At 38.6% G+C, this 19,312-nt stretch overlaps 1 protein-coding gene across 5 annotated transcripts; it reads right to left on the bottom strand.

Annotated features, from left to right (window-relative positions):
- Positions 1 to 2: 2 nt before the first annotated feature.
- On the bottom strand, positions 3 to 17,587 carry LOC135731808 (uncharacterized). 5 transcript variants are annotated; one of them, XM_065249709.2, is made up of 7 exons: positions 17,455 to 17,587; positions 15,189 to 15,254; positions 10,368 to 10,447; positions 7,051 to 7,183; positions 5,793 to 6,077; positions 5,608 to 5,710; positions 3 to 5,490 (listed from the first exon to the last, which is right to left on the bottom strand). In XM_065249709.2, the coding sequence occupies exons 1-7, from the start codon at positions 17,549 to 17,551 to the stop codon at positions 1,260 to 1,262; spliced, it is 4,995 nt and encodes a 1,664-aa protein (XP_065105781.1). In that variant the 5' UTR covers positions 17,552 to 17,587; the 3' UTR covers positions 3 to 1,259. The 5 variants fall into 5 exon arrangements, with proteins under 5 accessions (XP_065105781.1, XP_065105787.1, XP_065105783.1 ...); XM_065249715.2 differs by having other exon boundaries at positions 5,793 to 5,964; positions 17,459 to 17,557; XM_065249711.2 differs by lacking the exon at positions 10,368 to 10,447 and having other exon boundaries at positions 17,459 to 17,557.
- Between the last annotated feature and the right edge of the window lie 1,725 nt (positions 17,588 to 19,312).

Below are 19,312 nucleotides of genomic sequence, written 5' to 3'. Positions count from 1 at the left end.
GGGGTATATGAAGACTTTAATGCTCATTCTTTAACCGACCTTCTCTGGGAGACATAGTATTCACATCATGTGCAGTAATGAAGACAAGAGACATTAAAAACTTGACAAAACAAAACATTAAATCAATTTCAGTAACATTTGTTTACTTTTTCACGTATGCAAATATAAAAATCTGGGGTCAAGTATTCATCATCTTCTGGTATATCGTGAGCAAACTACCACAGGGTTTAAAAGATTCAATAAAACAATGCAATTATGAAACGGATAACTGATTATCCTTAACTTTATCCTGTATGATGCTTGAAAAATTTCTCTTGTCTCATTTCATTGTGTTTTACTCTAACGTAAAGCTCATCAGGCTGTGCACCTTGAAGGTTTACAAAAATGACAATTATTTCTCCCCATTTTAAAACTAGGTTATCTTAAATATTCAGTACGTTTGAGACCATAATCCATAAATTACTTTCATTGCATCCATATTTACCATCTAAAAAAAAATAAATGAGAAAGTTTAAAAACAGTATACTACACCAAAACATGAACTATTTGACATTTGAACGGAGTAGATAGGGTAAAGAGTCCTCAAAATTAATAAAAAGAGTTGAGATACGAAATATAATACTAATAAATTACAAATACAATAAAGAAGCACTACAGGATAAGCTATTTAAAAAATTCAAAGTCACATTTTATAACAGATTCTTCAGTCATGTGCAACAGGAATGAATCACGGCAATCTCAGTAAAGTTAACAATAATATAAAAGGCACATTATTCAGGTTACAGAGACACCTTTATCATCTATTAATGTGGTTAATTCCTTCAGATCATCTTTAATCTCATTACAAATTGTTGTAATGAGATGTGCAGTGTATAGTTCAACAAATAGGGGGTCGTCGGGTTACTTGTAACCCATGTTCGAAATTCCCCAACGATGGGAATCTGAAGCTTTATTTATTTTGTTTTTACATTAAATGGCTTTCTCAAAAACAATCACAACCACAACCAAAAAGGCTTTCTAAAGCACATTTAAAAAGTTTGACACTGTTATTATTATTAATAACAGTCATCTGAGAACTAGCTAACAAGAAAAATCTTTCAGCTTATATGCAAAGCTCTGTAAATTCACTGGCAAGCTTAAAAAAATAAATTAAAATACCTTCAAAAATAATTTGTCCTTCCAAAAAGGAGCATTTTTTGAAAATTATCACCACCCTTTTGTAATCTTTCGCTTTTGCAAGATGGATTTAGTACCTATGCTCATGGCTTTGAGGTCCTTGTACGTTTGGATGGGGTGACGCACTGTTCCAAGCTTCGCTTTTTAGAGGATTTCGGAGATCCAATCTGCGAAGGTGTGGATTCCATCTTTCTTTGAGACCTAGTTAACACTGGGTCTTCCATTGACAGAGGCTTCATGTCAGTATCTAGAGACTGTGCTTCTAAACTATCAGAGCCTCTATGAAGCGCAGACTTTTTTACATCAACTTTAGTCCCACTCGCTTTTGTTTGCTTTGTTTTATCAGTTCCAGTTTTGCCCTTTACTTTTTCACTTGTCGAGACACGTTCGGCCTCTGCTTTTGTCACTTTGCCGAGTGGCTGCGACTTCTTTGGTGAAGTACCACTTTTGCGACTCAGGGTTTTTTTCAAAGTCCGTTCTTTAACTGTAGAGTTTGTTTTTGCTTTTTTGCTCAAGGATTTGACACTCTGAACTATCGCAGACTTTGACTCTTTATGTGTCGGCAATTTTCGTTTGGCAGCTTTCTTTGTTATTATCGACGGTTTCAACCGAGTAACTCTGAATGTTTTTTCTTTACGTTTCTTGATTTGCTGAACCTGAAGTTTCTCACGCATGTTTGAATATTTTTTGATAATTCTAGCGCTTGCCGGGTTTTTCGAACTGCCTGTGACTGCGCCAAGGTTCTCGGTGGATTGCGCCGCCGTCACTCCAGCAAGACTCTGTGCCTTCGTCGAAATTCGTGTGGCAGTTTTTGGTTCCGTTTTTTCTTTACTCCTGAGCACAGAGATATCCTGACCTAAAGCTTTTGATATAAGCCTCTGGTTCTTGGGGTTATTTTTCACAGGTGACGCAATGGCAAACTTCTTCAAGTGCTTTTTTAGCCGTTCGGCCTGCAGACTGGGAAATATCCCATGAGCGGACCCCGATCCTGCTGTCGAGGTGTGAAAACACAACTGTGTTTCAGAAGGAAGTCTAGTGTTGACCTTTTTAACAATGACAAGCGATTGGGTTTCAGTGGACTGCAAGAACCACCTGCAGATACTGGGCAGGTCAAAGGGCTTCATGAATAGCATTTGCACAGGTGAGAATTTCTGTTGTTCTGATGGTCTCGACTTGCGTATTCTACGTTTGCTTTTCCAGATTTCTTTCAGCCTGTCGGCCTTGTTTTTTGGTTTTGGTACAGGCTGAGCCTCTTTATCCATTTGAACCCAACCTTTGTGCATTTTGTCAAACTTTGTATTTAAATTAGAAATTAACTGCTGATGTTCTCTCGCTCTAAGTGCCTCCAAAAACTTCGGGGGCCTACAAAGGACAGGTTCAGTCATTTGAATACCTGCTATAGACAGCAATTGGTCAGACAGATTGAAAGAATCTTGTATTTGTGCCTCCGCATTCTCAATTTTAATTTTTGATCTCAAGGGGCTACGTTCAACACTCGAGGATACAGAAGCCTTTGGTTGCCTCGGAGGGCATATAGTCCTGCTAAGCAGTGTTGCCGATCCACAAGGCTTTTCGGTACTGGATATGCTCCCTCTTCTTAGTGACATGCGTCCAGGACTCGTTGGTGCATCTACCGCAACAGATTTGTTGGAAGGGAGTTGTTCTGCACTTGATCTTAAAGGCATGTGCCCACTAGATTCGCTGGATTGTAAACTGATAGGTTGTTGACAGATTAAACGTTTTACAGGGGAACCGCTGGTCTGTTTAATCGTACTGCTACTCTTGTTTCTCAAAGGCATACGCATGACACTCGGGGAAGACGAAGAAACTACATCACTTTTAGTTGCTTGTTCACTGGTACTGCTACGGTTTCTGAAAGGCACAAGCGCTTGCTTCTTCAAATTATCTGCAGGGATCAGATTGTTCAATTCGCTTCTTAGGGGTCGTTCAGTATTACTTCTACTTCTTAAAAGCATACTTTCAGAGCTTGGCGAAGACTTTTTAATGGGTGAACATACGTCTTTATTTACAGAAAGTTCAATTTCTGACTTCTGACTTCTAAGTGGCATTTTTTCAGTGTTTTGTTTGTTCAGTTTGTGTGGTTTCTCACTTTTGTTAGTGGAGGTGATACCTAAAACCTCCGGAACAACCTCAGGTGGGACAACGCTAGGTAACTCTTCACCATTCTTTTGGAGGTTTTGAGGCTCATCGTTCTCCACTGCAGTTGGAGATGACGATTGGTTCAGTCTCGTTTTGACCTGATTATGGTCATCATGGCTGCTACTAGGTTTGGAATCCGATTCAAGTGTGTCTGATGGTTTTAAATCATGCTCCCCCTCAGGATGCACAATTGTTTCAATTGATTTCAAAGGTTGTTTTACCAGATGTGGCTCAGGGCTATCTACATTGGCATGTGTTGTCATCTTCAGGTCAACATGTTCAACAGCACACTTGAAGTCTTTTGTGGTATCAACACTCCCCTTTGAATCTCTACTACGCAAGCACCTGTCTGAGGACACCGCCGTTTTTGCATGCAAATCTTTTGGGGTATTTATTGGTGGAGCCACATTCATCTTCTCCATATCCATCTTCTCCACACATTTTTCTACAGTAGAGACTTCCTTTACACCGGACACCCCTGAATCCCCTTGATTCTCATCTGGTACATTAAAACAATTCACTGTTTCATGATTTTCTTCAATGTCACGTGGAACCTGCTCTTGAAGACTTTTGTCCACTTCATTATTTGTCGCCATTTCCACTGCATCTTCCTTTCTTGGTTCTACATTTAATTCATTAGTAGAGTCATCTTTGGTTGTATTAGGTGATACTGAGCTTAGCAATGGCAAGTCCACAGATTTATCCTGACACTCACTTTCCGAACCACATATTAGTTGTTTTAACGAATGATCAATTTGGGAATCACACTCTACTGTCCGTACCAGTTCCACCGATTCCACCGATGAATTTTTGACTTCCGTCATGTCTTTGTCCATGTTGCATGTTTGAACTGTATAGGGAGCACAACTGACATCCTCTATCATTACATCTTGTTGCACACTTAACTCCATCTGTTCACTTGCAGGTTCATGTGGAATTTGGTCATGACTCTCAGTTTTACCTGTCTGGCTGGTTTCAACAATCAAACCTTGACTTGTTACTTTTACAACATCCCCTTGCATTTCATTGTCGATCATCTGGTCTGTTGATAATTTCTGAACAACATCTTTCACGCAATCACCTGTGAATGGCGCACTCATGAGAGGAACACTCACAGGCTTGGAAAAGGACTGCCTCGGAGCGACTGAGCTATGCACATCTGGTATCCGAGCCAGACAAGCATCACTGACAGATTTAGGTGCTAACGTACGGACGGTTTTTAGCTCCAAGTACTCCTCAACATACTTGTGCCCCCTTGTGCTCTTCCGAGCATTTTGTCGTGGATGTAGCCGATTGCGAGATGGAGGCTGGCATTCGGTTATTGTTTTTTTAACAAACACCAAGTCACAATGGCTATCTGGATCAATTACAACATAACTTGAAGAGCCGTTCTTTTCTCGAAGGAAAGACCCAGAAGCTTTTCTGCTTTTCCTGGCTGTTCTCGGACATATTGGAAAAACCACATCAGACGTCCTTTCAACTGTAGATGGCTTTAAAACACCATCTCTGTTTTGTGCAGGAGAGCGCTTGTCAACGTACTCTGGACCCAGATCGGGCTCAGCAGTACACACTGGTAAGCGTCTCTCGGCTTTGTAGGGGCATGTCTTCTCACTGTCAGTACCTACTTGCTGAAAGCAGGATTCTGACAATTGCTTCGCTTCCAGGGTATCAGATGATGTTTTTTTCATGACTAAATGTCTTTGAGATTTAGAAGTACTATTTACATTTTCACACTCAATGCCTGCTCTACAAGTGGAAGGCAGTAAACTTCCAGCACCTGTCTCGCAAAGATCCTCTGGCTTTTCGGGGACAATACTGGAAACATCAGCATTCAAAACCTCTTCGCTCTCCTTTTTGGCAGTCCTAAAAACATATTGTTCTTCAGTTCCAGCAGCATCCACAGAGCACGTTCTCTCAGACTGCTTAATCTCAGAGACACGACTGCAGCCGGTGATCACCTGTCTGTCTGAAAGCGTTGGAGCAGGTGCTTGAGAATGGCTGGAAGAAGCGACAGTCTTGACTTCGGTTTGTAAGAAGCCCAATGCATCAACTATTTGACGCTGGTGATGCATACAAAGTTTAGACATGAAGTCTTCCAAGGTAGAGGCTGACTGAACATCACGGACTCGGGCGAGACTCAGGTCAACAGAACCCCTGAAAGAACATACAAAACAACTTTTAAAGGATAATAATAAAATACATGTATGTCATAGAATCCTGGTTTGTGAAGAATGCATAAACCTCTGTATGACTAAACAGATTTTTCTCTACCTTTTGACCGAATGAGCAGCCGTACTGACATTGGCATAAGAATTCCTGAGAGATGTGTGTCCGTTGTTGCAATTCTTCTTAGTTGAAAGGTCAAGAACACCATCTAATGAGAGACAAAATAACACTAATAAATTATGTTTTTTTTAACTAGCAACCCTTAAAAAGTCTATGACGCCGAACTGCACCTTGTTCAGTGTTCTCTATTTTGATCTTCTTCATTGAGAGGTCCAGTGGGCCGTCCTGGTCTGTCATGATAACCTTGTCATTGACCAACGTTTGAGAAGCAGCAGCATCGGACATAACACAGATGGATTTCAGAAGACTTTGGTCCTTGTTCTCATCATTTTCAAGAGAGTCCTGAGAGCAGTGGTTTTTTGAGGTATAAAATGTAGTTAACAGAGTTATCATTTGCTGCACAATTTTACAAGCCACCACAGGAATGTGCGGATCTGGAATCCTCGGTGTGTATTCTGTTTAATCAGAAATATACATGATCAGAATCATCAAATATATAAACATTATTAACAGCTCAATATCCTACATGAACGCCAAATCTGCTCATATGAATTTAATGTATAGACACAGTTTGATTTTGGATCTTGATGTAATATGTTGATCTAAGGATGGATAACTTTAGGATGACACAGCGTTTGAGACACTGTCACAAATACCAACAACAAGCCACTTTTACCAGCCACAAAACAATGGGGCACGAATGATCACAAATCAGGAAAGTATGTAAAGCACTGCAGTAAGATGACACAATGATTTCCACAAATAATATACGTGACTCAGTCTGTAAAAACCCAGCTAGTCACGTTTTGTGATTTACAGATTTCTACATCAACTCATGCAACATAATATTAAGAACATTCTGTGATTTAAATATAACCTTAATATTAGGACTACAGCTAATGATTTTTTTCTCCTTTTGCTAACTTACCAAAAAAATAATTACTACAAATTCTACCATTAGTGTTTCAAACTTTTAAATCATTTTGTAAAAAATACTTCAACTTCAAATTTCCCATTTTAAAATTTAGAGACAAAATTAAAATGCAAAGCACACTTTAGGACATCATGTACCATTAATGACACATCAATTCTATAAAGGCATTATGTAGTTTAAAGGAACTAAGTCAAAGATAAATACTGCCTAATACAGGGTAAAGATTTTTTTCCACAGTTTATGTTGGCAGTATTTATGTTGGCCTTCTTTTGTTAGATTTTCTGCCTATTTGTTTATACTGTTACTTCAGCTGATTGAAGATTTATATTTTACTTCTGCTCCTACATAAAAGAAGAAGTCCAACATGATGAAGTCCAAATTAAATACTGCCAACATAAACAGTGCAAAACAGTTGGGGTCATTTTACATACAAATATAAGTCAGCATGTGCAATTGGTAGCTAAGTCTGGGGTAAGGGTTTTGTGTATATTTACCTTTCCTGTGTAGTACAGCATTCAGAAACTCCTCCGACTGTCTTTCAAGTCTGCTGATATTGGATGAATCTTTACCTAGTAAAGGTTTGCCTCCACTTTCCACTATTTGTTTGTTCAGTGCAACTACATGGTCCTGTTTAAGGATAAAAACAAGACCATAAAATAGGATGGGTGTAAAAGCCATTGTGTTCTTTTACACACTACAGGAATAAAATGTAAGAGTGCTGCAGAGAGACAAATTCATCCCAAAGTTAACCTGTCTGTGGTTAACACTTTGACGTTTTACTCTACGAAATGAAACACAGTAGGAATACATCACTTGCCCCCTTATACTTATTCAATTTATTAAAGTCTGCATGAAAAAAATTCTGTGAAAATGTTTTCACAAATTACTTTTCTGTGAGCTTTATTATTTTAATTTTTTTATTCATGTGCCCTCATAATCTTTAATCAAAAATGCAAATCTCCTCCCCTCCTCAAAACGATAGGTGTGTTCGACTTTATTCGGCGCTGCGCAGACCGATCGGTGGCTGACTTGAAGCAGTGCATTCCAGTTAGTATTTTTGTCCGACTTGAGCTGGCGCTGCAGGCACGTGACTGTGTCATATGGTTTTTAAGTACCGCGAGAGCGTTTCGAGAGTAGCCTGCTAGCTCAGCCGGTGCAGCTTCTGCAGAGCGGCTGCACGAAGTTGTGATGACGACACAGCTCTTCGTGATTGGTCGCCTCACTGATGACAACGATCACATGCGTCTCAAGTTTAATCCAACCTTTAGATCCACTAATAAACATTATAAATTCATGTTTTAAAACAGGAAAAACACTTTAATATGCTAAAATATGTTATATTGTGTCGTGTAATAAAATAAAAATGACAATAACAAACTCTATTGGTATTTTAATAATATAGGCTTGTTTCCCGTTATTTTCGGGTATACGGTATAAGCAGCAATTAAAATATTCAATATAAAATGTTTCTGGTTGCAACTTTTTATTCAAAGGTTTGTTTTTATCAAATTCAGCATCTAATTCACTTCATTTGCGTTTAAAAACAAGGAAACACGGCGCACACGTCACTACGGCAAGCAGCAGGTGTCCGGCTTGACGGCTCCGTCTTCAGTTCCTCCCTCGACTGCAAGCGGCAAACCTCGCCGATCGGTCTGCGCAGCGCCGGATGATCTCGAACACACCTGATCTCTCTTTACTTCCGGTCATATGGTATAGAGACAGAGCGCAGCGTGTCATAACCTGAAAACCACGCCCACCGAGGGGGAAAACAATCCAACCGTCTCCATTGACTTTGTATTGCGAGAGGCTGCCTCCTTGTCATTTCTGGCTTATAACAAAAAACAGAATAATGCCAATAAGCTGCTGTGTGACAATATGTACAGCTAACAAGCCAAAGAACCCAGAAATAAATTTTTATAAGCTGTCGACCTCAAAAAACAAGCGTTTAAAGCCACAAAAGTGGAAAACAGGCAACTTTTCATAGTACTACTATTAGTAGAACTGCGTCCACTAGGGGGAAATGTAGTCGGCGATCCACTTTTTCTCCTTAAAGGTTGGGTTTTACTGCTCGACAGCTTATAAAAACTTATTTCTGGGTTCTTTGGCTTGTTAGCCATACATATTGTCACGCAGCAGCTTTTAGGCATTATTCGTTTTTTTCTTATAAGCCAGAAATGACAAGGAGGCGGCCTCTCGCTATACAAAGTCAATGGAGACGGTTGGATTGTTTTCCCCCCCGGTGGGCGTGTTTTCAAATTTGCATAACTGCGCTCTGTCTCTATGGCAGGTGGGCGGAGTCTGGGAGAAGATTGCAATTAGCAACACGACCCACCTCAAACGATCCAATCAGATCTCGATGGACAAATTCAAATCCAGCCATGCCTAATTTCATTTTTAAAGCGGTTTTCACTCGGATATACGTTACCATGAGGAAAATAAGGCAATAGGTGCGTTTGAGATCATCCGGCGCTGCGCGGACCGATCGGCGAGGTTTGCCGCTTGTAGTCGATTGAGGAGCTGAAGACTGAGCCGTCAAGCCGGACACCTGCTGCTTGCTGTAGTGACGTGTGCGACGTGTTTCCTTCTTTTTTTTATCGCGAATGAAGTGAATGAGATGGTGAATATGTTAAAAACAAACCTTTTATTAAAAAGTTGCAACCAGAAATATTTTATATCGAATATTTTAATTGATGCTTATACTGTATGCCCGATAATAACAGGATTGATGCAATACCAATAGAGTTTGGTATTTTCATTTTTATTTTATTACACGACACAATATAATATATGTATGAATATTAACGTGTTTTACCTGTTAAAAAACATAAATTTATAATGTTTATTAGTGGAACTGAAGGTTGGATTAAACTTGAAACGCACGTGATTGTTGTCATCAGTGAGGCGACCAATCACGAAGAGCTGTGTCGTCATCACAACTCTGTGCAGCCGCTCTGGAGAGGCTGAACCGGGTGAGCTAGCCGGCTACTCTCGAAACGCTCTCGCGGTACTTTAAAACCAAATGACACAGTCACGTGCCTGCAGCGCCAGCTCAAGTCGGACAAAATTACTAACCGGCATGCACTGCTTCAAGTAAGCCACAGAACGATCTGCATAGCGCCGCATGAAGTCGAACACACCTAGTAGCTACTTCCATTTCATGGCGACTAAGACTGGAAATTAACACAGCGGCATTACAGAGTTTTAAGTTTCTGAAAATGTAAGCATTGTATTTTTATTTTAAATAGAAACTGGCTGTGCATGCCCAGTATTTCAGTCATTAATTATATTAATAATAATAAGTTTTAGAGTACCATGGGCCACAATTATCAAAAATGGGTATTTCTTAAACTTTTTGTGAAAAACTGTCGAAATAAAATGAAACGGGACACACATATAAACAAATGGACTTTCTAAAAAATAACGCAACATGGGCACAACTGCTGAAAACATGTGGATAAGGATTCACCATTTATCATTATCAGGGAAAATGTTTTGAAATGATTTTTTGGTAGTTTGGTGGTGATGACGTTGATGGGAGCGATCATGGTGCCAATCATTTACAGCTTAAAGATAGCTTATTTCTGAGGTCATTTCGTCATCACTGCAGCACTCTACTGTACTTTAATGGATTGAAATGTCATGGCAAAAGAAATTACAATGATAAATACTAATCCTTTGAACCTGTTACTCAAGTGACTGTAAGGTCCACATAGTAGCTAGCGCAAGAACAATAGATACCCTAAAGCAAAACAAATCCTGCTTCACTGGGTCTTGACAAATCAAAGAAAAGAGTAAAGAAAACAAAAACTACCTTCACTTTTTCTCGTCTTAAGCAGCAGAAATGACAATTTTCATCAAATGACCAATTTGACACACTTGCAGGCTTACAATCTGTGGATCCAAAAGAAAAGGGCAAAATTCAACTGTGTGTGCAGGAAAGGGAAGGGAAATATACTGTACCCAATACAAAAGGATTACTAGCAGGTTAAAAGTCAAATTCACTTTTACTTGCCCACAGAATAATGGCAGAAGTGTCAGCAGGTAATATCTGTGTCTGATAACTGATATATACTGTGGAGGAGGTTTCTTTACCATAGTTTCTATAATTATTTTCTAAAATACTTTGGCTCTAACAGTGATGTTTTGGGCTTGCAATTCACACGAGTGGGGTACTTTTTACTGTGTGTATGTTCGTCAGCCAACACCAAAGAACAATTTTGGCCGAGGCAAATACCTGTCATAGTCAGTTACGCTACAATACATAGCCTATGACTCAAGGAGAATAAAGACATGTTGTCATCGACAATTAGCATTATTAATCAGTATTTTGAAAATAATCATGCAATTGTTATAACTGGGAATTTTTTTGTAGATGGCAAGGAAAGACAACATAAACTTTGATACTGCTTGTTAAATGCTCATGATGAGGGCCCTTTGATTATGTACACTATTTGCTTGTTTAAGTATAAACTTATTTTAAACAAAATATGAAAATGATAATGAGATGAAGGGGAAAAAAGAAAACCATTATCGGCATTACATGTGACCAATCGGATTTGCCCAGATGCCCAGATTTTAAAAAAAAAATAGTGCAATGGGCAGAGAAAACCCCATGCCGGTCTACCCTTTATGTAACGTACACTTCATGGCAAAGGTATTTTGAAGCTAGAGGCTTCATCCAGCAAAATAATGCACCCTGCCACAACGCAACAAGTGGGATTTAGTTGCTCATTTCTATTTGAAACTTAAGTCAGACAGCTCAGATTATGTCCATGAAACAGCCACACAGCAATACTATAACATCATTATCTTTTGACAGCAGAAACAATGCCATTAGAGAGTGCTGACTGCTGACTCCACTGTATGAAAGTCAGATCAAGCATTAGGAGCAAAAGCAGACATAACCATCTATCCACCAGTGTCCACCCACTTTCATACTAGTCGTGGGAAGTTTTAAAGACTAGTCAATCTGTGGTTAAGGAAGCACTGCATAATACATGACACAAACGGATGCAAACACACACCCTCCAGTGGCGGCTGGTGCTAAAAAAATTTGGGGGGGCGCAAACACACTGAAAATCAAACTTTTACTTTAGTAATGCAGTACTCTTAATAGCCATTTATCAAGTGATGAGTATCATTAGCATTTAATGCTGAAAATGTTACAGTTGAAATCAAACGTACGAAATAAATGTACTATGAATCTGTAATTAACTAATATCAAGGTAATCATTCACACGCACGCACGCACTCACGCACGCACACACACACACACACACACACACACACACACACACACACACACACACATGTTGGTGTATGTGGTTTACGGGGACATCTCCATAGACGCAATGCATTTTATACTGTCCAAACTGTTATATTCTATTCCCCTTACCTACCCCAATCCCTAACCCCAATGTCACAAAAACCTGTTGCCAGTCTTTAATCTATGAAAAACTACCATTTAGTATGTTTTTTTAGCTTTTCCGTTTATGAGGACACTCTCTATGTCCCCGTAAACCACCTTTATAGCATAATAAACATGTTATTATACACTATTCATGTCCTCGTAAACCACATAGACCAACCACACACACACACACACACACACACACACACACACACACACACACACACACACAGAGCAACGAGAGAGAGAGAGAGAGAGAGAGAGAGAGAGAGAGAGAGAGAGAGAGAGAGAGAGAGAGAGAGAGAGAGAGACATTTTCAATCTCCGTCATTTTTTTTTTTTTGAAAAACAGCGTTGTAAAGAGTCCTTCGCAGTCATTTATTATCCGTCATTTCATGTTTTAATTATTTTCATTTTCGTTCACATGTCCATTTCTAATCATAAACTTACAAGACGAGCATACAATGTGTTTATTCATTTGTTTAGAGAACAGATAAACGGAGACCGTGCATCACTTTACCATCACACGAAGCAGATTAATGTTTTTTTTTCTCACAGTGACAGCGGAGGCAATAAAACACGGAGCTTTATGCTGAACAGGCAAATATGAACAAATCAAATAACAAAATACTACTGCGATTATAATATCAATAAACATGTAAAAATCTTAATTAAACTAAACTCATCTGAAACCATCTTATGTAATAAACGCATGAAGGCAGATTAATGCAGACTCTTGTCATTAGATTTTGTATCTTTACCTTAGACAGGCGTCTTGTTGCAGCGCTCCTGACCTGTAGTGTTTAACTTCAGCAGCCATGCGCAGACCAATCAGTGTATGACATCAAAATATCGCGAGAATATCTAGAAACCAGGGCGTCATTTGAGCAACACAGTGCTATCAACTGGACATACATAGGAATTACATTCTCAAGTTGAGTTGTATGGGCATCTGCCAAAATGGCGCTCATATTTTCTTTATCCTGCTTAAATTTTCTCCGTCAAAGACTTTTCGTTTAACGCGACCGAATACACACAAAAAGAGACACTAAAGTTGCCTAATCACAGGCTCGTATGTTTCTTTTTGCTTTTATAGCCATAGCACAAGCACATTTTTCCCTCACAACAGGGAGTACATACAGTCCATCAGCTCAATATGCACGGTTCGTGAAGTTTCCTTAAAAACAGTGGTTTTCTCGTGGGTGCTTTTTAAACTCTACAACACTGTACAACAACAAAACTAACAACAAAGTTGACCAAGCCACGGAATATACCGGATTATATGAGCAGCACTCGCTCTCATTATGTCCACGCAACACAAGCTCAAACGCGCCACAAAAGTTCATGTCGTGACGTGCACGTCTATCACGCATTCAGACTTTAAAACAGCAAACAGGGAAAAAATAAAACTCAAGAAGACTTACATAATATCCAGCTAGCCAACTCCGTTTGCCATGAGAAGTGGTGGAGAACACAGACTGCCATCATTTGACTCCGTTGGTCGATCTAATCCAAGCTTCTTAATCCTTTATTTATTCATCAATTAAATACCTTGTAAAGGGTGATTTTGTAAGGATAAAAGCATATTTTCCTTCATCTCAAGATATTTTACTTGCTTTCACTGATCTGTACTGTAGCTATCAGTTAACACAGCAATCTCCAACGCGGTTATGAGACTCTTCGAACCATCCAATCACAGGAGGTAAAAAACATTAAAAGCAATATTGATTCGCTTTCAACATAAGTGGGAGTGTTTGGGACGCACAGTCCTGCGCCCCAGGGCGGATCCGAAACCAGCCACTTAGAGCTCAGCCTCAGGTCACATGTTTTTACCCTTTTTCCTGACCTACATAGACACTCATTAGGGGTGCGCCCCAGACACACAAACATGACACACACACAACGAACTCAGTTTTGATTTTTAATTGTTTTAAATAAATTATAACATGACTAACAGTGAAATAGTACAACTAAATGAATTTATTTTGTATTAATTTGCACTATATATTTAACTTTTTGGTAACATGTTAAAGTAGCTTTCCTCTCTGGCCAGCTTTAAGGGGGCGGCGCCCCAGCGCCCCCTAGTGACCAGCCGCCACTGACACCCTCCCATTACAAGCATCCTCCATTTTAATTTCAATCATTTTTTCACAGGTACACTTACAACACATGAACATGCTGGCATGTGAGGGACTGTTAAGAGAAGGGGCTGACAAACAAAAGGTTTCTGCTTGTTCTGTGAAAATCAGCTGCGATAGTTATTTAAAGCGTAACTAAACCCCTGGTCAGAGCGTGACTCCACCCACTGCAATATTTGAAAAATGCAAGAAAAGTGGGCAGATCCCAACGGAGATAGAGGGGACGAACTAAGTGTGTGGTGAGATCGTAACAAGGGCGTGGTGAGCTTGAACCTGCTTACGTCACGAGTCATTTCTTGGACCCAACATCCAATAGGAAAATTCAACTGCAGTAGCCACCGTTCAACCTGAAGAGGGCAGCACTCAGACGTTTTTACACCATATATTGTAGTATTGAAACACTTTATATTCAAATGTCAAAAAACTTACTAAAATCAATGAACAGCACTAATAAAGCATCATTCTTACAAATCATAAACTAAAAAAAGTTGGTTTGGGGTTTAGTTACTCTTTAAAGGCCATGCTACAAAATAGGCATGGGCCGATTACCGGTTTCAAGGTATACCGAGGTTTAAAACAGTCAAGGTTTCAAAACCACTAAAATGTTCTGTGATACCGTCTCCAAGGTATGAGCTGTGCTTATACAAAATTCATTAAATCATGAAGTCATGTGATTGATTTGATGTTTACATTTAATATACATTACGAAAATATTATATGTGTTGAAAGCATATTATAATTTAAAGGCTTTATTGTAGGCTACCTGGCTTTTGAAAATAACACATTTTAGTGTTGCAATGGCAAAACCGCAACACCGTGAAACCGTGGTATTTTTGCTAAAGGTTATCATACCGCCAGAATCTTATACCGGCCCATGCCTACTACAAAATACAAGCAAGTCTTGCATGTGTTTCTACCCAGCTCGTAGTCACATAAAACGTTTCTTGGTTGCGAGAAAGCTTAGACATTAATATGAAAGAAACACGTCTTAATACAACATTTAGTCACAAAGATTGCAATAAATATGACAAGCATAATAAGATTAAGCTTTAAGGAACTCAAATTATTACCTCAGGAAAACATACCTTTTAATAGCCTGAGATCCTCTAGAACTTGTGTCCCATACAACACTTCCAAAATACACTCGAGACCTGTTAAAGAGAAGATGAAAAATCAGTTTGACAGAAAGAAATTAAAGGTGCACTGTGTAGATCTTAGAGGCATCTCGCAATAAGATTGTGCAACCAAAAGCTCAGTCCACAGCTAACCCCTCCTTTTCAACACGCATCTACGGAAGCTGCCACAGGACAAACATGTAATCGTCTGAGACAAAGTCGTGACGATACACACACTATAGAGCAGTTTAGAGCTTCTGTAGACATTCATGTGGAATCACTGTACTCATATAATCAACTTATCAGGCCATTAGTTATTCAGAATATAGGCTATAAACGCAGCTGACCGCTCAGCTGTCAATCTTCTGTGCTTCCGGTTGACACTCACAAAGTTTTACATTATATGATATGATATTTGTCCAAAACAAAAGGTAGGGCTAAATACTGAATACTACTAATATGGGCCTGCAAGACATTAATAGTCTACATTAATCTGTTTGAAAGGAAACTTATATTATTCCTGTGGGAAGAGAAGGATGTTGGTAATAAAATCTTGAGGAAGATGGAGAGACTGTGTTTTATCCGTTTTCTGATGGAACAGCAGGGTCAGGGTACCCGCGGGTGAAACGCATAATATTTGATGTAACAGGTGTAATAATGTTTTACATGTCATTTGCGTTGTAGATGCAGGTCGGGACTCAATAGGCAAGAGTGAACTGTGGGTCTAACACCCAAGACCAGAATTCGACTCGATTCTGATAGGTAGCAATAGTTTTAGCGATAGTTTTTAATTGGCCCTGTGCTTATTTGTGTTTAAGCTCTGTCTGAAGACCGTTAAAGGTTTCTATTTAACTGCATGATTTTGCGGTGTGACCGGGTCGGGGTCACAGTCTTTATGTCAAACGGGTCGGGTGTGGAATAAAATCACTGCTGATGTCGGATAACTGGTCGAGTGTTCTGTCAATCACAGCGGTGCGGATTATCAACCAGGACTGTGAGTGACTTTGCAACAGGGAACTGTATCGCTAAACATGAGCACGAACTTGCAAACTACATTAAAACTACAATGATCCGTACGAAGCTATGTAAAGTATTTTTAAGAAAATTCAGTTTATATCAAACACAGAAAAGCAATATGCTATAAATATAAGGAAAAGAAAATGACAACATGAAAATGATAAAAAATACATAATAGTTTACTGTAGCCTATATTCTACATTTAAAAAAAATAATGTACATTTATAATAATCATAGGCGCCCCCTGCCACCACAGCTGGAAAAAATCCTAGAGGAAACACTGAATTTTTTGTTAAAGTGGTGTGGTCATATTATGAGGTGTCCACAGAGTGCATACAAAGTTTTAGCTCAAAATACCCCACAGAACATTTATAATAGCATGTTGAAATTGCCACTTTAAATGTTTGAAAATGTGTCTTTTTTGGGTGTGTCCTTTAAAATGCAAATGAGCTGATGAAATGCAAACACTGATCGCCATAATGGTCATAGTGGTGCGGATTAAGGGCCGTTATTATTGTAATAAGGCTTGCTACCTACGAAATATGAATGAGCTATTTTTTCCCCATGGTTGCAGAGAATGGTTTAACTTTACTTAAGTTACTGGGTTGTGCCGTGTAGTTTTTAACATGCTTTATCTACGATTTGAACTAGAGTAATCTTGATATTTATTTAGCATGTTATAAGAAATAGTCTACTCTTAAAGGACTCTGTTGTTATTGATTCTATGCGCAACTTTACCGGAAGTTTGTTCCGTTTGTTTATGTTGTTACTGCTGCAACAGCTCGAAAAACTTACAAAACAATGCACAGGATGAAATACAGGCCCACTAATCATCAACGTTTAAACAGAGGGTTTGCAGACTTTAGTACTGTCATATGTCCACAGTTTGACGCTCACGTGAACGCGTATTAAAAATAACTACTAGATACGTGAGCGCGCAAATAGCATACAGGCGACAAAACCCCATATTAACATCAATAAGCTCATATCAAAGCAAGAATTAAACTGAAGGCATTACAGCTAAATTATGTAAGAGTTTAAAACATCAGCGTGTTTAATATGTAATGCTTGCTGATAGACAAAGATTAAATGGTACCTTGGAGGTTAGCGCATTAGCATGCTAACTACAAGACTTGAGCTTATATTTATGTGAAGGTAACATTGAACAAGCACAATAAACATCCACCTCAAGTAAACGTGGAGCGTATGCTGTTCTTACCCACACAGTGAATGAGTTCAGACGTCCAACAGTCGGTGTCCTGATGAATTATAAACCTATCATTCGCGTATAACCTCTTCATGTACGAACTCGCCATTTTTTTTCCTGTGGCTAGTGTTCACGGGAACGCGCACGTACAGCAGGGCAAAGGCACGCGTTTCGTCCTCTGACGACATGACGTTGTCGCGTTCTATTGGACGTAAAGTAATACCCCATTTATCCCAATATTGCTTTTTCTTCGTTGATTAACGGGAGAATTTACACGCATACACAAATTAATCTAGTTCAACATAAACATAATACGTAGAGAATACCACCTCCATTCTATAACAAAAAAATAATCAATTACCTTTTTCAAAAATCAAGAAGTCAAGCTTTTTTATTAAAATAAAAGATTAATTAAAAGTCAATTGAAAAGCCTAATATTTACAGGTGATCAGCAGATCTTTTTGCTTAACCCTACAGTAATCATGTTTTTCTTTATGTTTTTCTTTATTTATTTATTTTGCATGACGTTGAACAGCACAAACCACATGGAATCTGTTCTTTTCAATTCTGATTTGAGCAACTTCGACCTTGTTCACACTGTCTATCCAAATCTGATTTTTCTATATTGAAAACCAATCATATTTAGTACATGTTAACGACAAAAAACACATGACAAAACATTTTTACTAATTTAGGCTTTTTCAAGCTACATGTGGTTTGAAATTCTAGTCCTATTTAGATTTGCCATAGCTTTTTAATTATTTCACGTTCTCACACTACGTAAAATGTAAGCACGTCAGATAGTTTTAGCAGAAGAAAATAAGGGACAATTTTGTTTATTTAAATGAAAATGAGGGACTGTATAAGGGACACTCAAAATATTTGTACTGTACAACATTTGTATTTTATTTCAGTATCTATAGTTAAGAGTGTGGAACAAAAATTCTCAGCTATATTTTTTGCTTTGTGTACTATTTAAAGGAGCAATGTGTAGCTTACAATATAAAGACCTTTCATAATGAACTGCATTGTTTTATTATCTTAGAATGAGATGTTTTATCTACATACACTGTTTGTCTCCTACATGGAAATCACTGATATGTTTCTACGGTTAACCAAAATGGACAAAGGCTGGATTTACACTGCAAATCTTGATGCCAAATTTCAATTTGTTGCATGTATGTGATTTTTTTTTTACAACCCGCTTACATCATCTTTTTAAAGGGACTCGTATCTTATATCATACTAAACACTTGCCAAAAATATACTGACCCAGAACAGCTTAAACCATAGAGGAAGTGAAATGTCTGGACACAAGATCATAGAGCTTTATTTCTGTAACAAGACATAAAATATCTTGACATGGCTTACATGGAAATTCGTGAGGACACGAATGCATGTATCCATTTCATTTCCATATATGAATGAGGCCTGAAACCAACTGGAGAATCGATGTGCTTTTTTGTGTGGCTCATATCCAATCTGTGCCAAGTGAGGGAAAAAAAAGTGTCAATTCAAACATGCAATGTAAATGTGGCCAAACAGTTTTACAGAGCACGTTTCGTCCTTACATTGTCTTAAGCTTGGGCCACACTTAAAGATTTTTAAAATGTGAAAGACATGATGACAAATATCTATGATTTACCAATTTTGTTCCAATATTATGTGAAGACTCGACAGAGACTTATTTAGCAGACTTATTCACTTCAACACAACACACACCACAGCAAAATCTGATAAGGTAATCGGTTCAACCATGAAGATGGTCTGGACTTCACCTGGGACTGTCGTAAGGTGGAAAATCAGCCCAAATTCCCCCTGATTATCTTTGTGTATGGCAGCCTTTAGACAAGGCAAGTTTATTTGTATT

This window comes from Paramisgurnus dabryanus, chromosome 20 (genome assembly GCF_030506205.2).
Source record: "Paramisgurnus dabryanus chromosome 20, PD_genome_1.1, whole genome shotgun sequence".
In the NCBI taxonomy this organism is placed as follows: Eukaryota; Metazoa; Chordata; class Actinopteri; order Cypriniformes; family Cobitidae; genus Paramisgurnus; species Paramisgurnus dabryanus.
Note: the sequence above shows the minus strand (reverse complement) of the source record. Positions and strands in the feature narration are given on the sequence as shown.